The sequence below is a fragment of the Prionailurus viverrinus genome, chromosome D4, assembly GCF_022837055.1.
Source record: "Prionailurus viverrinus isolate Anna chromosome D4, UM_Priviv_1.0, whole genome shotgun sequence".
Lineage (NCBI taxonomy): Eukaryota > Metazoa > Chordata > Mammalia > Carnivora > Felidae > Prionailurus > Prionailurus viverrinus.
This window is the reverse complement of record NC_062573.1, coordinates 87,742,696-87,766,313: the sequence shown is the minus strand read 5'-3', so window position 1 is coordinate 87,766,313 and position 23,618 is coordinate 87,742,696. Positions and strand designations below refer to the sequence as shown.

At 37.9% G+C, this 23,618-nt stretch overlaps 1 protein-coding gene across 8 annotated transcripts in view; it reads right to left on the bottom strand.

The window, feature by feature from the left end:
* Positions 1-15,563: 15,563 nt before the first annotated feature.
* ZNF484 (zinc finger protein 484) overlaps positions 15,564-23,618 on the bottom strand; it is a 32,599-nt gene continuing 24,544 nt past the window's right edge. For 7 of the 8 annotated variants that reach the window (XM_047831124.1, XM_047831125.1, XM_047831126.1 and 4 more), the window contains one exon: positions 15,564-19,311. In XM_047831124.1, the coding sequence (XP_047687080.1) occupies positions 16,997-19,311 (2,315 nt within the window). In that variant the 3' untranslated portion in view covers positions 15,564-16,996. The remainder of the gene's footprint in view (positions 19,312-23,618) is intronic. The other variant, XM_047831129.1, reaches the window with a different exon arrangement.

Genomic DNA, 23,618 nt, shown 5'->3' with positions numbered 1-23,618 from the left:
CCAAAGCAGGAAGCATCACAATCCCGGACTTTAGCCTCTACTACAAAGCTGTAATCATCAAGACAGCATGGTATTGGCACAAAAACAGACACATAGATCACTGGAATAGTATAGAGAACCCAGAAATGGACCCACAAATGTGTGGCTGACTAATCTTTGACAAAGCAGGAAAGAGTATCCAATGGAAAAAAAAATACAGGCTCTTTAGCAAATGGCGCTGTGGAGAACTGGACAGCAACATGTAGAAGAATGAAACTAGGCCACTTTCTTACACATACACAAAAACAAACTCAAAATGGATGAAAGACCTAAATGTGAGACAGGAAACCATCAAAACCCTAGAGGAGAAAACAGGCAACAACCTCTTTGACCTCAGTGGCAGCAATTTCTTGCTTGACCCATCTCCAAAGGCAAGGGAATTAAAAGCAAAAATGAACTATTGGGACCTCATCAAGATAAAAAGCTTCTGCACAGCAAAGGAAACAATCAACAAAACTAAAAGGCAACTGACAGAATAGAAGAAGATATTTGCAAATGACATATAAAGGGTTAGTATCAAAAATCTATAAAGAACTTACGAAACTCAACACCTGAAAAACAAATAATCCAGTGAAGAAATGGGCAGAAGATATGAATAGACATTTTTTCCAAAGAAGACATTCAGATGGCCAGCAGAAACATGAAAAGATGCTCAACATCACTCATCATCAGGGAAATACAAATCAAAGCCACACTGAGATACACCTCACACCAGTCAGAGTGGCTAAATTAACAACTCAGGAAACAACAGATTCTGGCAAGGATGTGGAGAAATGGTAACCCTCCTGCACTGTTGGTGGGAATACAAACTTGTGCAGCCACTCTGGAAAACAGTGTGGAGGCTCCTCAAAAAATTAAAAATAAACTACCCTACAACCCAGCAATAGCACTACTAGGAATTCATCCAAAGGAGACAGGAGTGTTGATTCATAGGGGCATATGTACCACAATGTGTATAGCAGCGCTTTCAACAATAGCCAAATTATGGAAAGAGCCTAAATGTCCACCAACTGGTGAATGGATAAAGAAGATGTGGTTTATATATACAATGGAATACTACTTGGCAATGAGAAAGAATGAAATTCTGCCATTTGCAGCAACATGGATGGAACTGGAGGGTATTATGCTAAGTGAAATAAGTCAGGCAGAGAAAGACAGATATCATATGTTTTCACTCATATGTGGAACTTGAGAAATTTAACAGAAGACCATGGGGGAAGAGAAGGAGAAAAAATAGTTACAAATACAGAAGGAAGGAAGCAAACCATAAGAGACTCTTAAATACAGAGAATAATCTGAGGGTTGATGGCAGGGGGGTGGGATCAAGGGCCAGGGGAGTATGGGTGATGGACATTGAGGAGGGCACTTGTTGGGATGGGCACTGGGTGTTGTATGTAAGTGATGAATCACAGGAATCTACCCGCAAAACCAAGAGCACACTATATAACTGTATGTTAGCCAACTTGACAATAAATTTTATTTTATTTTAAAAAAATGGGAAGAAGACACGAATAGACATTTTTCCAAAGAAGACATCAAGATGGCTAACAGACACATGAAAAAAATGCTCAACATCACTCATCATCAGGGAAATACAAATCAAAACCATAATGTGATGTCACATCACACCTATCCAAATGACTAAAATCAACAACACAAGAAACAACAGGTGTGGGCAAGGATGATACTGCAAACTGGTGCGGCAACTGTGGAAAATAGTATGGAAGTTCCTCAAAAAGATAAAAATATAAGTACCATACAATCCAGCATCACTAGGTGGTTACTCAAAGAGTACAAAAATACTAATTCAAAGGGATTTATGCATGCCAGTGTTTATAGCAGCATTATCTACAATAGCCAAATTAAGGAAACAACTCAAGTGTCCATCAGTTGATGAATGGATAAAGAAGAGGTGGTTTGTATACACAATACCATAAAAAAGAAGGAAATCTTCCCATTTGCAATGGTATGGATGAAGCTAGATAAAGTCACTCAGAGCAAGACAAATACAATGTGATTTCACTCATATGTGGAATCTAAGAAATAAAACAAATAAGCAAAGGGACAAAAAAGACAAAGAGAGGCAAACCAAGAAACAGATTCTTAACTATAGAGAACACATTGATAGTTAGGTTGCCAGAAGGGAGGTGGGTGGGGGGAATGGGTGAAACGGGTGATGGGGATTAAGGAGTGCACATGTTGTGATGAGTACCAGTTGTTGTAAGGTATTGTTGAATCACTATACTGTACACCTGAAACTAATATAACACTGTATGTTAAATAACTTTAATGTAAATTAAAACTTTAACAATGGTATTGGTGATGGATATATGGAGATTATTATACTATTCAATATTTCTACAATAAACAATTGCAATGGTTAAATTAAAAAAATAAAAGCAACATATGGAAATGAGTAGCATTTCTGTACACTAACAACAATATATCTGCAAAAGAAATAGAGAAATGAATGTCACTTACAATAGTGTCAAAAATAATATAATACTTAGGAATATACTTAACCAAGGAGGTGAAATATCTGTACACTGAAAATTATTAAGACATTGGTGAAAGAAGCTGAGGACACAAATAAATGGAAAGATATCCTGTGTTCAAGGATCAGAACAATTAATATTGTTAAGATATCCATGTTGCCCCAAACCATCTATAGATTCAATGCAACCCCTATCAAAATTCCAATGGCATTTTTTACAGAATTGGATAAAATGATCCCAAAATTTGTATGGAACCTCAAAAGACCTCCAAATGTCCAGATTAGTCTTGAGGGAAAAAAAACAAAGCTGGAGGCATCACACACCCTAATTTCAAACTATATTACAAAGCTATAGTAATCAAACACTATGGTATTGGCATAATACCATAAATCAGTGGAACAGAATCAAAATCCCAGAAACAAACTCATGCATATTAAGTTAAAAATATTTGACATGGAGCCAAGAATACTCAATAGGGAAAGGACGGTCTTCATCAAATAGAGCTGGGAAAACTGGATAACTACATGCAGAAAAGTGAAACTGGACCACTCCCTGCTACCCCTCACAAAACTTAACTTGAAAGGGACTAAAGACTAAACATAACATGTACTACCATAAAATTCCCAAAAAAGAGGAAAAACTCCCTGACATAGATCTTGGCAACTATTTATAATTTATATACACATGACACCAAAAGCAATAATCAAGTGGGACTCAAAAGCTTATGCACAGCAAGTGAAACAGTTGCAAAACAAAATGGAAACCTACAGACAAAATATACAACTCAGTAGCAGAAAAGCAAGCAATCTGATTTAAAAATGGGGAGGGGATCTGAAAAGACATTTTTTCCAAAGATGTCCAAATGTCCAATAGGTACAGGAAAAGATCCTCAACATCACTTATCATCAGGGAAATGCAAATCAAAACCACAATGAGATACCACCTCATATCTGTTTTAATGACTATTTTTTTAAGGGAGATAACAAGTGTCAGTAAGGATGTGGAGAAAAGGAAATGCTTAGGCACAGCTGGTAGGAATGTAAATTGGTGCGCCACTATTAAAAAACAGTATGGAGTTTCCTCAAAAAATTAAAAATATAACTAGGATATGATGGAGCAATTCCACTTCTGGGTATATACCCAAAGGAAATAAAACCAGTATATCGAAGAGATATCTACACTCCCATATACTGCACCATTATTCACAATAGCTAGGGCATGGAAACAAACTAAGTGTCCATTAACAGATCAATGATAAATAAAATGTTATACACACACACAAACACACAGTGAAATACTAATCATATAAAAAAGGAAATCCTTCCATTTGCAACGTGGATGGAAATCTAGGGCATTATCTGAAGTGAAATAAACCGGACAGAGAAAGACAAATAATGTATGATTTCACTTATATGTGGAATCTAATAAAGTCAAACTCATAGAAACAAGAGAGGATGATTCCTAATGGCTGGGGTGCGGGGGAACTGGGGATGAGTAATTTCTGGCAATGTAATGTACAGCATGGTGACTATAGTGAATACTGCATTGCATACTCGAAAGTGGCTAAGAGACTAGATCTTAAATGTTCTCACCACACGAAAAAGCTATGTGAGATAATTGATATATTAACTAACCTTATAGTAGTAATCATTTAGCAATGTATGTGCATCAAATCATCATTGCACACCTTAAATTTACACAATGCTACATGTCAAGTACATCATGATAAAGCTGGAAAAAATGTGAATAAAAATAGGAATTTATATAATATAAGAAAAAAGGAATTAGAAAGTTATCATTTTGCAGATATCAGACTGAACAATTGGGCTGGGTAAGAAACATGAATAAATGCTAAGTATACTGGATGAATCTTTGAGGAGTAAATCAATACCTTATGCCTTCTGACATGATGAACTTAGAATACAGAATCATTTCTATGGTATCCTTGAAAAAAGTTACTCAAATCTAGTCATGAATAAACATCAGACAAAAACAGTCTGAGAGATTCTACAAAATAACTGGTCTGTACTCTTCATTAAAAATGTCATTCAGGGGGCATCTGGGTGACTCAGTAGGTTGATGGTCTGACTCTTGGTTTCAGCTCAGGTCATGATCTTATGGTTTGTGGGATCAAGTCCCACATTGGGCTCTGTGCTGACAGCATGGACCCTGCTTGGGATTCTCTCTCCCTCTCTCTCTCTGCCCCTTCCCTGCTTCTCTCTCTCTCTCTCTCAAAATAAATAACCACTTTAAAAAATGTCATAAAGTACATAAAAACTACATCACATAAAAAGACAAGAGTTGTAGTAGATAAAAGGAGACATGATAACTGAATGTAATACATGATCTAAGATTTTCTTTAGCAATAAAGTATGTTATTTGAACAAATGGCAAAACTTGAATAAGGTCTGTGGATTGGATAATATTGGATCAATATAAATTCCTGCTTTGGTAGTTATGTTGTGGTTATATAGAATGTCCTTTTTTAAGGAAACACAAACTGAAGAATTTGGGATAAAGAGGAGTCATGTCTACAATTTACTGTCAAAAATTTTTTTACCACTAAAAAAATTTTTTTTAAAGGGGCACCTGGGTAGCTCAGTTGGTTAAGCATCTGACTTGGGCTCAGGTCATGATCTCACAGTTTGTGAGTTTGAGCCCCACATTGGGCTCTGTGCTGACAGCTCAGAACCCGGAGCCTGCTTCCTTTCTATCTGCTCCTCCTCTGCTCACACTCTGTCTCTCTCTCTCTCAAAAATAAATAAACATTAAAAAAATAATAAGTAAATAAATAAATAAATAACTTTAAAAAAATGATATGTTTATGTGGGGAGAGGGTTGAAGTACATGTAGTTAAATGTTAACATTTGGGAAATCTAGGTGAAGAATACATGGGAATTTTAAGATGTTCTTTCAAATTTTCTTTCAGTCTGAAATTATGTCAAAATAAAAATTTTAAAGAAAAAAAAGTATAGCTGAATTATCACAAACAAAATCAACAGAGAAATGACAGATTAGTAAGAAACATGCAAGGCATACAACAAAGGAATCCTGTCCGAAATATATAAAATCAACAAAAAAAGAAGATAATAGGCAAAGAAAATATGCAGGCAGTTCACAGTAAAATAAATAAAAATGGCTTCTAAACACACACACACACGCACGCACGCACACACACGCAAGAACCCCACCACGTTCATATTAAAATATGGTTAAGGGATGCGTGGATGGTGCAGTTGGTTAATTGTCAGACTCTTGATCTTGGCTCAGGTCATGATCTCACAGTTTGTGAGTTCGAGCTCTGCACTGGGCTCTGGGCTAACAGCACAGTACCTGCTTGGGATTCTGTCTCTCTTTCTCTTTGCCCCTCCCTAGCCTATTCTCTCTCTCTCTCTCTCTCTCTCTCTCTCTCTCTCTCTCTGCCTCTCTCTCTCTCTCTGTCTCTCTCTGTCTCTGTCTCTCTCTCTCAAAATACATAAACTTAAAATATGGTTAAAATATGTACATAGTTACCTTTTTCTCATTGCAGACTCAGAAAAAAATTGACAATCCTTTAACTTCTATAAAGTTAAAATACCCCCAACCCAAAAATCTATGTAAAAAGTATACTGTATACTTTCTGACATGTAAAAACATTAGCTACAAACAAATGCCCATCAAAATGTGACAGGGTGGGGCGCCTGGCTGGCTCAGTCAGGAGAGCACGTGACTCTTGATCTCAGGGTCCTGAGTTTGAGACCCATATTGGGTGTGGTGATCATTTTTTTTAATATGAAAAAAATGTGATGGAGTAAATAATAATGGTACATCCATTATCAATGTATATATAGAATATATACAAATAACATTTAAAAATAAGTGATATAGATACATGTACTAATATCCAGAGTAATTAGCCAGCCATGCTGATTTTCTGCTTAAATTCCAAAGATTAAAATTGGCAGAGGAACGTGGGGATTGCATTTACTGCATATTCTCTCGTAATGTTTTAAATATTTTAAGCAAGTGCATATATTATCAGTAATAGATGAACTATATTTTCTCATAGAACTAAATGATATAGCTGTTGTCTTAACGGAATCTATTAATTCTGCAACTGAAATCTATTAATTCTTTCTTTCCAATGTTGATAGCAATATTTGCATTTTCTCATCTTATTTCATATGCCATATTTTCTAATACTATGTTAAACAATAATGGCACCAGTTGAAAAACCTAATTGCTGATTTTTAAAAGTTTATTTATTTTGAGAGAGAGAGTGTGAGTGGGAGGGGCAGAGAAAGGGAGAAAGAGAATCCCAAGCAGGCTCTGCTCTGTCAGAGAAGCCCGACACAGGGCCCCAAATCCCAAACTGTGAAATCATTGACATGAACCAAAATCAAGAGTCAGACACACTTAACTGACTGAGCCACCCAGGAGCCCCCTAACTACTGATTTTAATTCAACTATTTATTTCTACTTAAAATAATTTGTTGTTGCTATTAGCAAAATAACTACATTTGAGTAGTTTCTAACCATGTCTATTTTATTAGTAAAGAATGATGAATTGATCAAATACTTTTCAGTAAATATTGATATTAAACCTATTGTCTTATGTATTTATTTTTTAATTTTTAAGTTTATTTATGAGAGAGACAGAGACAGCATGAATGGGGGAGGGACAGGTAGTGAGGGAGAGAGAAAATTTCAAGCAGGCTCTGCACTGTCAACACAGAGCTTGATGTGGGGCTTGAACTCATGAAACCTGGATATCATGACCTGAGCTGAAACCAAGAATTGGAGGCTTAACCGACTGAGCCACCCAGGCGCCGCTCCTTTCTCTTTTTTTAAATGTTTATTTTTGAGAAAGAGCAAGAGCAGAGAAGGGCAGAAAGAGAGGGAGACAGGATTGGAAGCAGGCTCTGTGTGGGGCTCAGGAACTGCGAGACCATGACCTGAGCGGAAGTCAGAGGTTTAACTGACTGAGCCACCCAGGCGCCCTGCCTTTCTCTTTTAACTTAGGTTATTCTCACTGATATCCCATCACTTTTGAATTTCAGGATTAAAATCATTACTAGTTTTTATTTTATATACTGCAAGATTCATTCTATGTGCTAAAATGTTATGAGTGTTGCATCTATGGTCTTAAGCTACAAGAGTTAATAAATAATTCCTTATTTTTGCATTATATTTATTATGATGGCTTTATAGTGATGGCGTATTTTTAAATTTCAATGAAGCAATGAAAAGAAATAAAAATATATTGGGAAATGCTACCTCTAGGATTTGGAATAACTTGAATTAATAAAATTATCTGGTCTCTAAACATACCAAAATCAGATATGAATCTAACTGTTCATGTTGTTTTTTAAAAATCAACTTTATTGATATAATTTACATACAATAAACGGCATCAATTTAGTGTTCAATGCATTTGACAGTTGTGTACATTAGCAAAACCACCAACACAATAAAAATACAAAACATTTTCATTATCCTAAAAACATTCCTTGTTCCCCTTTGATGACCATCCCTCCCTTCACCCCCGGCCCCAGGCAACCACCAATCTGATTTTTGTCACTTTCTGTTAGTCTGCATTTCCAGAATTTCATATAAATGCAATTATTCAGTATGTTATACCTTTATGTATGGCTTCTTTTACTCAAAATGACTTCAATTTATCTGTGCTGTTGCACATGTCAGTAGTCATTGCTCCTTACTGCTGCATAGCACTGTAGTAGTCATTTATGGATATGCAACATTTTGGATATTTATTCACTTGATGATGGACATGTGAGTTACTTTCAGTTTGAGGCTATTCTGAATAAAACTATCCACAATCAAGTATAAGTGTATGGGACATAAGTTGTTGGTGCTTTTGGGTTAAATATGGGGTGTGGAATGACTAGGTTGTAATGGTAGCTGTATGTTTTAACTGCTTAAGAGCTTGAAAACTATTTTTCAAAGTGTTTCTGTCATTTCAAATTTCCACTTGCCACAAATGAGTTCCAGTTTCTGCACAACTTCCAACATGTGATGCTGCCAATCATTTTGATTTTAGTCATTGTAATGAGTGTACAGAGGTATCATTGTGATTTTAATTTGTATTTCCTTAATGGCTAATGTTGAAAATGCTTTGTCCTTCTTGGCCACATCACATCTTCTTTCATGAACAACCTTTGAATTTGTTGCAATTTTTTAATTAGATTATTTGCTTTCTTATAATTGGGTTGTAAATGTCCTTAAATTTTCAGGATACAAATCTTTTGTCAGATATCTATTGCAAATATTCTCTCCCATTCTGTATCTTGCCTTTTCATTTTGTTAGTAGTGCTTTTCAAAGGATGAGTTATTAATTTTGAAAAGTCAAATTTATCTTTTTTTTTCTTTTATAGTTCATTATTTATGTGTCCTATTTAAGAAATCTTTTCCTAATGTCCTGGTATATTTTAAAAATTTTTTTAATGTTTCTTTATTTTTGAGGGACAGAGACAGAGCATGAGCTGTGGAGGGGCAGAGGGAGAGGAGACGCAGAATCTGAAACAGGCTCCAGGCTCTGAGCTGTCAGCACAGAGCCCGATGCGGGGCTCGAACTCACAGACTGTGAGATCGTGACCTGAGCCAAAGTCAGACGCCCAACCAACTGAGCCACCTAGGCGCCCCTGTCCTGGTATATTTTAAATGGTTGCTCTGTATAATGATATTTAGCATCTATTGTAAGGTTATCAACTTTTTTCTATTCCTTTTTGATTTGGATCAATTCCCTCTTGCCAGGAAATCATTCATTTACTCTAGGTAGTATTCTCTCTCTTGATCCTATTAATGGATACAATATCAATTGTGCTTCTTCTTACTCATTACAAATCTTATGTATATTTGCTATCTCTTTACCTTATTTAAACTTATGTGGGGGATCTACTGGGGTTTTAAAATATTTTTCTACTTTAAAAGAAAAAGGATGGATTACTTTATACATCTTGATGCCTGAATAAATTTAGGCACGCTTTCAGATACAAGAGAAACCTAGAATAGAATGGCTTATGTAAAATCTGCTTATTTCTATCACCTCGCAAAAGTCTGGAGTTAACTTGCTATTAGTGTTGACTAAATATTGTCACGACCAGTGTCTCTGATTCTTTCCCCTAGGATTGAGAGAAGGTTGCCATGCCACTGCCCCAGGCATCATGTGCAAGGCCAGAAGGTGGGTAAATTAATGGCAGCAGCTAAATCTGTCCCTTTTTAGGAAAGCAAAGGTTTTCCCGGAACACACCTATCAGTGTTTTGCTTTTCCTGGCCTGAGTCAGTCACCGGGCAAACTAACAGCTTCAAAAGATGCTAACAAAGTAAGCAATAAGGGAAGAGGACTGGAATTGCTTAGCAAATGCAACACTGTCTAAAACTGTGAAAGTGGCTATCCATGCCCAAGAAACAAATAATCACTTTTCCTAAAGATACACAACATATACCAAAAAAGACACTTAAAAATCTTCTAATATGTGAAGCTTAACTAAGACCAGAAACTCAGAAACTATAATAGACAGACATATTTAAACATGTAAAAAATAAAATTATGTGAATGAGAAAATATATACAAAGTCAAGAGTCAAGCAATAGTTTTCTTAAGAGTTATTACCATTGACATACAAAAAGCTGTTACAAATTGACAATCCAAAAAAATAAATAAATAAATGGTATAAAAAGGCAACTCACAAAAGAGCAAGGTATATGGCCAAGAAACACTTAAAGAGGTACATTAATATGTAAATCAAAAGTAGTTATCACTTTGAAATCAGAAAACTCCAAGTTAAAAAGTAACCACTATTTTTAGTATAGGGGAAACCGTTTTATACACTAATGTTGGAAATATGAAATGCAAGTCTTACTCCACAGAGATCTGGCAATTTCTTTAAATAAGAAAACACAGATGGGGCGCCTGGGTGGCTCAGTCGGTTGAGCATCCGACTTTGGCTCAGGTCATGATCTTGCTGCAGTTCATGAGTTTGAGCCCCGCTTCAGGCTCTGTGCTAACAGCTTAGAGCCTGGAGCCTGCTTTGGATTCTGTGTCTCCCTGTCTCTCTTCTCCTCCCCGGCTCACACTGTCTCTCTTTCAAAAATAATAAACATTTTCTAAAAATTAAAAAAAAACCACACTCATACGTGTGCACATATATTAATGGTCTATATGACCAAGTAAAAAGAAAACTATGAAGTTGACAACCATTGCTCATATGGTGACAGACTGTTGCAGTGGCTGGAGTTGCTAGAAGAGTGGACAAAGTCCAAAATTCAATAAATAAAACATGTCACATTTACATAGTTTTATGTGTGTCTACACACACGTATGTGTTTCAACATATTTAAAAAATTTTTTTTTCAACATTTTATTTTATTTTTGGGACAGAGAGAGACAGAGCATGAACAGGGGAAGGGCAGAGAGAGAGGGAGACAGAATCGAAAACAGGCTCCAGGCTCTGAGCCATCAGCCCAGAGCCTGACGCGGGGCTCGAACTCACGGACGGCGAGATCGTGACCTGGCTGAAGTCGGATGCCCAACCGACTGCGCCACCCAGGCGCCCCCATGTTTCAACATATTTAATTAAAAGAAAGGCTGATGTCTGGTGGGGACACTTCTGTCAATGAGCTGGCATTGTTCTCCACTGGGGTCTTCATTTGGTGGGCTCCTCTCCTGAGTATTGTCTTCTCCTACCTCTATATTATCTCTACCGCCTTGAGGATCCGCTCCTTAGAGGGGAGGCAAAAGTCCTTCCTACTATGGCAGCACCATGTTCACATACGTATGGCCCCTCACTCACTGGGGGAAGACCAGCTGGTCTCCGTCCTGTATGGTGTTATCATTCTCGTGCTAAACCCCATCTGCCCTTGAAAGAATAAGGACATCAGAAAGGCCTTGAAAGTGGTGGCAGAAAAGGTAGCAGCCTTCAAATCTCATTTCCCTTGACTTGTACTGTTTCTTTTTCTATGATGATTAGTAATAGAAAATTACCCTACTGACACAATCTGGTTGTTGCCAACATTACTAATAAAACTCTAAGAATTAAAATTTCAATGATAAAACAAATGGGGCAAAATGTTAACAATAGATGAATTTGGGCAAAGGGTTACTATATATTTTTTGTACTCTTCCTATTCTTGAAACACTTCTATCTGTTCTATGTTTTAAATGATTTCCACATAAAAAGTTTAAAAAGTTTTAAAAAAGGCAATTATTGGGCTGGCCTATTTGTCCCCACTGGTTTGAGACACAGGCATGAAATTTAACCAATAAACAAAATGAATTATATTTCTTGTGAAATTTGCTTCTATGGGAATACTTCTTCCTGTAACAAATTTAGTATCCTCCCAGTATGAAGTTTATGGCATTTTAAGAAAATGATGTATTTGGGTGCACCTGGGTGGCTCAGTCGCTTGAGCACCCGACTTCAGCTCAGGTCATGATCTCACGATTTTTGAGTTTGAGCCCCACATCGGGCTCTGTGCTCTCAGTTCATAGCCTGGAGCCTGCTTCAGATTCTGTGTTTCCCTCTCTTTCTGCTCCTCCCCCACTCACACTCTGTCTCTCTCTGTCTGTCAAAAAATGAATAAATGTTAAAAAAAAATTTTAAAGAAAATGATGTATTTGAAAAGAAAATTTGATGTTTTAAGAAATGATTTAATTCTTCTCCATTGTCTATGATGTCCAGTAAGATACAACTCATGGACAAAGACTTTTTGACATACAGCAACTCTGTAGGATAATTTACAATTGGTTCAAACTTACATGAGAAGCCTTTCTCATTTTCAGAAAATACACAATTTCACTCATGCACAAATACTGAATACTGAAAACTGATTTCTGAATGAAGATATTTTCACACAAAGTGCATTAATTTTGTCTACTTCCAGCAGACATTTTATGATGATTTCTACGTGGTTCTTCAAGGAATTGCTTTTATAGGTTTCTCTCTCCAAAATGAGTTTCCGGGAAACAATAAGCTTTTGGCCTGTTATTTCTCTCATGTGTGAATTTGCTGACGTTCAGAAAGCTGACTTTTCAGCAGATGATTTTTCTGGTTATTGTATACATAAGGTTTCTCTCCAGCATGAATTCTCTGTTATGTAATGAAGTAATGATTTGTGAAGGAAGCCCTACTCACATTTACTAAGATAGAAAACTACTCTCTCCTATGAATCATCTGATATATAAATGTTGGTTTGAGTTAAAGTTTTCTTACATCTACTGAATTCACAGAATAAGATTCCTTTTAAAAATTAAAGTACATTGCTAATTAAATTTACATTGTAAAACTTTTTAAGAAGTTCTGCTGTAAATACAAATGAACTACACTATAGTTCTGGCATAAAAAGATATGTCTAATTCACACGACTCTCCTTCTTGCACATGCATCCAATCTATACTATCCTTGGAGTTCCATCTAAGTAAATTAGCTCCCCCCATTCCACCCAGAACTGTTCCATCATCCATTCCCCAATTTCCAGTGCCCCTTCAAATATGTGGAGGTCCACAAAAGGAAGTCTTCCTTTCTCCTAGATGTTACCATGTTGACAGAAGGTAACATATCTTCTTTTTTTGGCTTAGTAATGTAGAATTGTTGCATGTATGTATGTATTTATAAAGTTTATTTTGAGAGAGACAGAGAGAGAGAGAGAGAGAGAGAGAGAGGAGGAGGAGGAGGAGGGACAGAGAGGGAGAGGGAGAGAAGAGAGAATTCCATAGGCTCTGTACCGGCTATGCAGAGCCTAATATGGGGCTCAAGTTCACAAACCATGAGATCATGACCTGAGCCAAAACCAAGAGTTGGACACTAACTGACTGAGCCACCCAGGTGCCCACATTTTTAAAAAACGTGCCTGGGAATAAACACGTTGAGAATCACTATCTCAGTGATCCTTCTAAATTAGTCTTTAAAATCCTTATTTTCAAACCCCTGGGCTCATACACCAGCCTTCATTAACTTAATTTCCTATTCATTACCCAAAGGAAAAAAGCCACACTATTAAAAAAGAAATATGACAGTCTCAATCTCCTTTTGCCAAAGATTGGCAGCTACCATAATAAAATCTGATACCACCACAGTCAGTTTTCTCTTAGGTTTCAAAGTTTACAAAATCTTCAACAGAACAGTAAATCCCTTAACTTTTAGCCACAAAAATAGGGAATGGTGTCACAAATCAGTGCATTTTCACTTTTTTTTTTTTCAACGTTTATTTATTTTTGGGACAGAGAGAGACAGAGCATGAACGGGGGAGGGGCAGAGAGAGAGGGAGACACAGAATCAGAAACAGGCTCCAGGCTCTGAGCCATCAGCCCAGAGCCTGACGCGGGGCTCGAACTCATGGACCGCGAGATCGTGACCTAGCTGAAGTCGGACGCTTAACCGACTGCGCCACCCAGGCGCCACCATTTTCACTTTTAAATTAGCTTGGAAAATTCTGGTAATTTAAAAAATATATTTCTGGACTCCACACTCCTTAGAAAGGAACAGCTATTGGGGTGCCTGGGTGGCTCAGTCTGTTAAGCGTCCAACTTCGGCTCAGGTCATGATCTCACCATTTGTGAGTCTGACCCCACTCAGGCTCTGTGCTGACAGCTGGGAGCCTGGAGCCTGCTTCAGATTCTGTCTCCCTCTCTCTACCCGTGCCCCGCCTCCACTCTGTCTCTATCAAAAATAAATAAACATTAAAAAAAAAACTTCAGGGGCACCCGGGTGGCTCAGTCGGTTGGGCGGCCGACTTCGGCTCAGGTCATGATCTCGCGGTCCGTGAGTTCGAGCCCGCGTCGGGCTCTGTGCTGACAGCTCAGAGCCTGGAGCCTGTTTCAGATTCTGTGTCTCCCTCTCTCTGACCCTCCCCCATTCGTGCTCTGTCTCTCCCTGTCTCAAAAATAAATAAAACGTTAAAAAAAAAAAAAGAATAAGAAAAAAAAAACTTTAAAAGAAAGGAACAGCTATCTCAGGGCATTGAAAACTTCTGCTAATGATTAGACAGAGCAGGTAGTACAGACAAGTACTTCCTTTGAGAACTAAAAATGGTGGAAGAAAATATTAAATATACTTAATTTTGTGATGGCACTGGAGAGCTACCAAGAAGTGAGAAAATACAGGAATAGGATTAGAGATAAGACATAACCTCTGGAGTCTGGGACTATTAAAAAGAGGTGTTTGCTAATTTTTAAAGCAAATACCGAAGAAGAGAGGTTAAGACGGTTTTTAACAAATTTATGGACCTAATGGGACAAATACTAAAATTCAGTTCCTTCACAGAATGAGGCACCTAGAAAATCTCCCCAAGTCCTACATCTCTAGGGTGAAAAACACCAGACAAGCCTTCCCTGGGACTGGAGGCCAGTCTCACACTCTCAGTACAAGACTGGACGAAGACAGGCAGGGGTGCTTATGCTCTTGCCTAGTCCTACCTGTTAGAGTCAAAGGCAAATATTCTCTGGAAGATGATACCATCCAGACCACCTCAGTGTCTCTGCAGTGCCTAATATATAGTGCCTGGTAGCTGATTTAAAATTACCAGGTATAGGGGAAAACAAGCATTACCAAAATCTGAAACAACGAATGGAAAAAGGTTTACAGAGGGTCTAAATAATGGGGCAAACTCTAGACAAAGCAGAGGAAGACATGAAGCAGAAGCATACTTTGTATAGATAATAGCAAGAAATTTCCCAAAAGGTAAAGAAAAAAACCACCAAGCTACAGATTTAAAAAAAAAAACACAGCAAACCCCAAACAAGCACACAGAAAATCACACCTAGGCATGCCACTGTGAACTGCTGGCAGCCGAAGATAAGACAAATTTTGAAGGAGGGAGAGAAAAGGGAAAAAAAGCACATTATCTTCAAAGGTACTTACATTGAAAGCTTATTTAAAAAAAAAAAAAAAAGGAAAACATATATGGATTAATATAAATGAACATGGACTCAAATGACTGACCACATCAACTACACACAAAATCCAAATGCATGACATTAATACCATGTAAACCAAGAGGGAAATAAAGGAGCTAATGTTCTAGCTCCTCACCTCATGTGGAAAGTGGAGAAGGGACTCATTTATTTTAGCCTTCAATGAGTGAAGTATGCATACAGTATTAACATCTGATGCAGTAAATTTTAAGGCAAAAAAGAACATCAGTAGCAATAAAAACAGACATTTCATAATAATTAAGTTTCAATTAACCAGAAAGAGTATAACAACTCTAAATCTGAATGTATGTAAAAACAAAGACTCAAAATATAAGAAAAAAATGGGTTGATCTACAGGAGAGACAAATTCACAAATATTCTGGAAGATGAAACACTGCTTTTAGAATCTGTTAGAAAAAAAAAGATTTTAAAAAGTCTGTAAGAATACAGAGGGTCTGCAAACACAATTGGATTAATTTGTAGACACTGGGAGGGGACAGAGGATTACTCTTCCGAAAGTGCAACCCTGTCTTCTTAGAAAACAAACTCAAATGTGAACAGTAGTGTCCCATAGTCACCTGGCACGTAATGGACATGCAGAGAATGTACCAACAAAACTTCCATGGAAGGAAAGAATTCTAGGTTTTGAAACCCATTTTCTTAATTTGTCTCTTTTCCAAACAGAAATTTTAAAAAATATAGACTTCTGTGGATGAGGCTGACAGTCCAAAGTGCTGACCTCTGGATCTGTGACCTGAGTCCCATGGCCTCAGGGCCAGTCCTGAGGTGACAAGTAAGGAGTCTGTGGGGCTGCTGTCTACCTCATTGGTCACTCTGGGGACACAGCTGGGATAACTTTATGCCTCTTGGGTGTGAGTTACCTAGGCCATGGCAGGGAATTAATAAATACAGGAACATATTGGTTAATAACTAAAGAGGCCTATGAATATTCAAGTAGGCCTGTGGTTCTGATTACCAATCTCAAAGTCAAATAAAAAAAAGTGTTTATCCAAATTTCCACACACTAATAGATACTATAAATAATAAATAAGAGTGGCTTCTTCCAAAAGGGGGGGAAAAGTCCTTTCTTTGTGTCTTTAATGTCAATTTTCACAAAAAACCTCTGGCTTCTCTTCATTATAGACCTGAACTGTCTATACTTTTGCCTTGATTTCAGCGTCCTTGGACGATGAAAAAATTTTTTTAGCTCTCTGCTCATTAAGAACTTCCTTTAGTCAATATCGAATATTTTTGCTACCCAGGGCGTGAGAAGCTCAACAACCCTGAACTTATGAAGCTGCTTCTCCACAACATGAAACAAGAAAGACTAAGTCCTCTCCTTGCAGATTTGCTATTATTTCCAGGGGCTTGACAATTCCAGTACCTGTCCGGTAACTAAGTGTGGCCATCACACATCGCTTAAGCTCTTCCTCCCAAGTATTTCCCGCAAACGTGTAGCTGGACATCAGCTCTGTAATCCAGACATTCCTACTTCTGACCAGAGGTAAGGTGGCTTTGGTTACCTCCTGCTTCTTAGTCACATGGTAGCCTCTCATTCCTTGGTATCCCCACACCATGATTGTGGCACTGGACGTGCTACTTCCCCAGTGTCAGATTTCTGATGTATCCTGAGCTGTGGCCTCCAGTTTAAGGCTTTCTTAAAGTCACTGCCTTTATAGGTCTTTTGTTTAGTATGAATTTTCTGGTGTTTAATAAGATTTGATCTGATAGTGAAGGCTTTTCCACACTCAGCACATATAAATGGTTTCTCTCCTGTGTGAATTCGATGATGCTCATGGAGTTGTGACTTCTTAATGAAGGCCTTCCCACAGTCACTGCATCCATAGGGTTTCTCTCCAGTATGAATTCTCCGATGCCGATTTAAGTGTGATTTCTGGATGAAGGACTTCCCACATTCAGTACAAATATAGGGTTTCTCTCCTGTATGAATCCTCTGATGCATAATTAGTGTTGATTTTCTTGCAAAAGCTTTCCCACATTCGCTGCACTCATAGTGTCTCTCTCCAGTATGAGATTGCTGATGTATATGGAGGCCTGACTTCCGAGTGAAGGCTTTTCCACAGTCACTACATTTATAGGGTTTCTCCCCAGTATGAATTTTCTGGTGCGTAAACAGATTCGATCTGTCAGTGAAGGCCTTTCCACACTCAGCACATCTGTAGGGTTTCTCTCCTGTGTGAATTTGCTGATGCACATGGAGTTGTGACTTCTTAGTAAAGGATTTCCCACAGTCACTGCATTCATAAGGCTTTTCTCCAGTGTGAATTCTCTCATGTGTAATAAAATGTGACTTGTGGAAGAAGGCCTTTCCACATTCAGTGCAAACATAAGGTTTTTCTCCTCTGTGAATTCTCTGATGCATACTTAGTGTTGACTTCTGGATGAAGGCTTTCCCACACTCAGTGCATTCATAATGTCTCTCTCCAGTGTGGCATTTCTGATGTATCCTGAGCCGTGACTTCCAAGTGAATGATTTTCCACAATCACTGCATTTATAGGGTTTCTCTCCAGTATGAATTTTTTGGTGTTTGATGAGATTTGACCTGTCAGTAAAGGCCTTCGCACATTCAGTACATATATAAGGTCTCTCTCCAGTATGAATTTTCTGGTGTATAATGAGATTTGTCTTGTGAGTGAAGACTTTCCCACATTCTGTACATATAAAGGGATTCTCTCCTGTGTGAATTCTCTGATGCACATGGAGTTGTGACTTCTTTATAAAGGATCTTCCACAGTCACTGCATTCGTAAGGTTTCTCTCCAGTATGAATTCTCTCATGTGTAATAAAATGTGACTTCCGTATAAAGGCTTTCCCACATTCAGTACATACATAGGGCTTTTCTCCCGTATGGATTTTCTGATGCATACTTAGTGTTGATTTCCTTGTGAAGGCTTTTCCACATTCAGTACATTCAAAGTGTTTCTCTCCAGTAAAATTTTTTTTATGTATATTGAGGTTTGAATTCTGAGAAACATTTTTCCCACATTCACTGTATTCATAGGGTTTTTCTCCAATATGAATTCCCTGGCATCTGAACAGATCTGACTTCTGGATAAAGGCTTTTCCATATTCACTGCATTTACAGTGATTCTCCTCAGTGTGAGTTTCCTCATGACTTGACTTGAGGCAAAAGTCCTTCTCATATTCAGTGCATCTATAGGGTTTCTCTCCTGTAGAAGCCTTCTGAGGTACAGCAAGTTGGGGCTTCTGAGTGAAGACTGTCTCATATTTGCTGCATTCATGCTGTTTCTCCTCAGTATAGATACTTTGATGTGCAAAGAGGTGTGACCCCTGGGTGAAAATTTTTACAGAATCAGAAAATAAATTGAGATTCTTCCCAGTATGAATTTTGTGATGTTGAATGAGAGCTTGCTTATGACTCAGAAGTTTCTTACACTGATTATATTCACAACCATTCATTTCTGTATGAGAATTCATAGGAGTGAAAATATTACCATATCCAATAACCTTATCAAGATTTTCTATTGCATTGTTTCTATAATTACATAAGCTTACAATAGGCTTCAAACTCCTTCCAAATGAGTCATAGTTCTGGAGTCTTTTTCTTGCAGGAACAAGGCATGTGTTTACACGATCAGTTTTCCCAGTGTCCTTATATTCACAGTCTCTCTCATTAGCTACTGTTTCCTTGTCAACAAAGGCGACATGACTTACACTTTTGTTCTGGTATTCCTCACATCTCTCCATCTGTTTGTCATCTTGCCACAATTCTTCTAAAATGGAATAATATGGGTCATCTCTTGTAAAGAGATTAATTCTCTCAAACCGTATTGAAACTTCTTCAGACATTCCCTGCTGTAAAGTTTCAAAACCAATATCCCCATCTAAAAAAGAAGGAAAAAATAAAAGACACAAAGAAGAGTTAAGAACATAGAAGGGATAATATATACAGGTGATTTAGGGTGAATACAGAGAACTGTGAGAAGCTTATATAAATTTAACAAATATGTATGCAAATATATAAAACATAAATAATACAGGATTTGTAATAGATTTATATGTGGGACAGCAGTAAAATGAACCCTTACAGTACATTTACTAAACAAGCAGTGGCAGCTAGATGTGCCAGGCACCGTCCTAAGTTCTATACTACCTCACGTAATCATCACACCCTTTCGCGCTTGGTGTCACCCTTGTCTTTATTTTACAGACGAGGAAACTGAGCCACAGAAGAGTCAGGTAATTTGCCTAGATCAAATGTTTAGTAATTGGAGAAGATGAGCCTCAGACTGAAGCCATGTCAGCTCCATGTACATTAGCAGAAATACACAGTAAGGTGTCAGAGGGGCAAAGTGACAAACTATGTGGCTTAAAAGAAGCGTATGGGTCTAGCTTCTTATCATCCTCATTATTCTTATCCTATCATTCTAGTTATCCTTCATCCACTAATCTCCCACTTTCTCTTTCCCTATTAATCACTGTGCCTAAACACCAATTTATTTATGCACAGTAAAACTACTGCAGCTTCAGTCATTCTGACTTAGCCAAATGGCAAAAAATATCTATGATTCGATTCTGGTTTGGGGTGCAGAGATACATGCACTCAACAGGAGGCATATAACAGCAGACAGGGGTGGCTTTCTGAAGCAGGGCCTGAAAGCTGTCAATCAAAACCTGTCCTCTTCCTTTCTTTGGTTTACAAACCCACTGAGAGAAGAATTTGTCATGTGTTAGATAATAGGCAGTAACGTCAGTTGGGATCCATATACCTATGACAGGATAAACGTGGTGTTTTGAACAATGAAATCTATTAGTAGGACCTAAGATGAACTAGTAAAAAAATATGGAGGTAGCACATCCAAGTAAGGTTAGAATAAACTAAAGGCTTGAAGAAATATAGACATGGTTTTGAGTAAGAGGAGGAGGGCATCTAAGTGATATTTTCTAAAAGAAAAAAGTTAGTAAAAAGAGCAGAAAGAATTATTTGAGAAGATGTATCACAGGGAAAGTAAAGAACCACAATAGAACATGATGAAATTTTGAAAGATGAGCTATCTACTCTTAGCATGCTGCACTGGACCTGCTCTTCCTTCATATAAGCGGCCACCAGATGGACCCTTAAATGCAAAAGCCATCAGTCATTCCCCTGAGTATTCTATACAAGGGCCAATGCTTGCTTGAGACACACAATCAACAGTGACAGCATTAAGATTCGTTTCCCTGACTCGAGCCTAGTGATGATCACAATTTATGCTGGAATTGAGACCCTTCATTTCAATCTGAGACACACAACTGTCTCTCTAAATGGCAATTATAACTTTCAACTTGGGTTGGTTATACATATGACAGAGGCTCATAGGACTCAGCAAATGTAGCATAAAGCAGCAAAGTTCTAAGTATGTAGTCACCAGCAGGCAGGTGAAACTGATAGCAAAAGAGAGAAAAAAAAAAGACCCCTGTGGCACTGGTGATCATCTTGACATCCTGCTCACTGCACCAACTGTTAAGCTGCCTGCAAAGAAAGGATGGACCCCCACCCCAAATTTGGTTCAGATGTCAAGACTGAGGATGTAATACACACACCAACAAGGTATGAACAGGTTCATTACTTAGCACAAGCAGTCAGGCTGACCACTCCTGTGCAGCTTCCCACCAGCACCGAGGGAGGGAGCACCTGTGTTTTCTTGTAGATTTGCCCAGATGTGGGGCAGAAGGCAAGGAGAGAGGGGTGAGGCTTAGGAGATGTCAGCAGTCAGACATCAAAAATGAAGTCAGATGTGACACCTAAAGCACAAGCCACAAAACCAAAATCAACAAGTGGAATTGTATCAAACTTAAAAGATTCTGTGCTCACAGCAAAAGAAACCAACAACAAAATGAAAGGAAAGCATACAGAATGGGAGAAGATATTGCAACCATGTATCCAATAAGAGGTTAAAATCCAAAATAGATTTAAAAAAACCTGTAAGACTCACTAGCAAAAAACCAAATAACCTAATTAAAAAATGGGCAAAGGACAAGAATATTCTATCTAGCAAGGCTGTCATTCAGAATAGAAGGAGAGGGGATGCCTGGATGGCTCAGGTCATGATTTCACAGCTCGTGAGTTCAAGCCCTGCATCAGGCTCTGTGCTGACAGCTCAGAGCCTGGAGCCTGCTTCAGATTCAGTGTCTCCAGCTCTCTTTGCCCCTCCCCTGCTTGTTCTCTCTCTTGTTATTTCCCTCTCACTTTCTCTCTCTCTCTCTCTCAAAAAAATAAACATTAAAAAAATTAAGAAAAAAAAAAGAATAGACGGAGAGATAGAATTTCCCAGGCAAACAAACTTAAAGGAGTTCGTGACCACTAAACCAGCCTTGCAAGAGATCCTAAGGGGTACTCTGTGAGTGGAAAGCAAAGACCAAAAGTGATAAAGACAAGAAAGGAACAGAAAAATCTGTAGAAACACCAAAACAAGTAATAAAATGGCACTAAATGCATATCTACCAATAATTACTCTGAATGTAAATGGATTAAACGCTCCACTGAAGATACAGGATGTCAGAATGGATAAAAAAATAAGACCCTACAAGAGACTTGTTTTAGACGTAAAGATAGCTGCAGATTGAAAGTGAGGGATAGAGAAACATTTCCCATGCAAATGGGCCTCAAAAGAAAGCCACAGTAGCAATATTGTTATCAGACAAACTAGATTTCAAACCAAGGGCACTATATCATCATAAAGGGGCCTATCTAACAAGATCTAACAATTGTAAATATTTATGTCCCCAACATGCGGGCACCCAAATATATAACACAATAACAAAAGTAAAGGAACTCACTGATAATGATACCATAATAGTAGGGGACCCTAACACTCCACCTACAGAAAGGGACAGATATCTAAGCAGAAAATCAACAAGTAAGCAATGGCTTTAAATGACACACTGGACCAGATGGACTTAACAGATATATTCAGAACATTTCATCCTAAAGCAGCAGAATACATACAGTTCTTCTCAAGTACATATGGAACATTCTCCAGAATAAATCACATTTTAAAATACGTGGAAACAAATGAAAATGAAACACGATGGTCCAAAACCTTTGTGATACAGCAAAGGCGGTCCTAAAAGCAAAGTATATACCAATACAGACCTACCTCAAGAAGAAAAATCTCAAATACACAACCTAACTTTACACCTAATGGAGCTAGAAAAAGAACAACAAGCAAAGTCTAAAGCCAGCAGAAGAAAGGAAATAATAAATATTAGAGCAGAAATTATATAGAAACAAACAAACAAACAAAAAAGACGATACAATGGATCAATAAAACTAGGAGCTGGTTCTGTAAAAAAAAATTAATAAAACTGATAAACCCCAAGCCAGACTTATCAAAAAGAAAAGAGAGAGAGGACTCAAATAAATAAAATCACAAATAAAAGAAGAGAAATAACAACTAACACCAAAGAAATACAATTACAAGAGATTATGAAAAACTATATGCCAACAAATCGGACAACCTGGAAGAAAAGGATAAATTCCTAGAGACATAAACCACTATAACTGAAACAGGAAGAAACAGAAAACTTACACAGACCTACAGCCAACAAAGAAACTGAGTCAGTAATCAAAAAACTCACAACAAACAAAAGTCCAGGGCCTGATGGCTTCACAGGGGACTTTTTTTTTTTTAAGTTTAAGGGGAAAGTGGGTGATGGGCATTGAGGAGGGCACCTGTTGGGATGAGCACTGGGTGTTGTATGGAAACCAATTTGACAATATATTATATGTAATATTTAAAAAATTCTCTCTCTCCTCTTTTGCCCCCCCCCACTTGTGTTTTCTCTCTTTCTCTCTCCCTCTCTCCCTCTCTCTCTCTCTCTCAAAAAAAAAGATATATGACAGGCTGACTGGTACATGAAAAGATGCTCACTCATCATCAGGGGAATGTGAATTAAAACCACAATGCGAGGGGCACCTGGGTGGCTCAGTCGGTTGAGCATCCGACTTCGGCCGAGGTCATGATCTCACAGTCCATGAGTTCGAGCCCTGCATCAGGCTCCGTGCTGACAGCTTGGAGCCTGGAGCCTGTTTCGGATTCTGTCTCCCTGCCCCTCCCCTGCTCATGCTCTGTTTCTCTCTCTCAAAAATAAATAAAAACATTAAACACACACACACACACACACACACACACACACACACACAATGCAA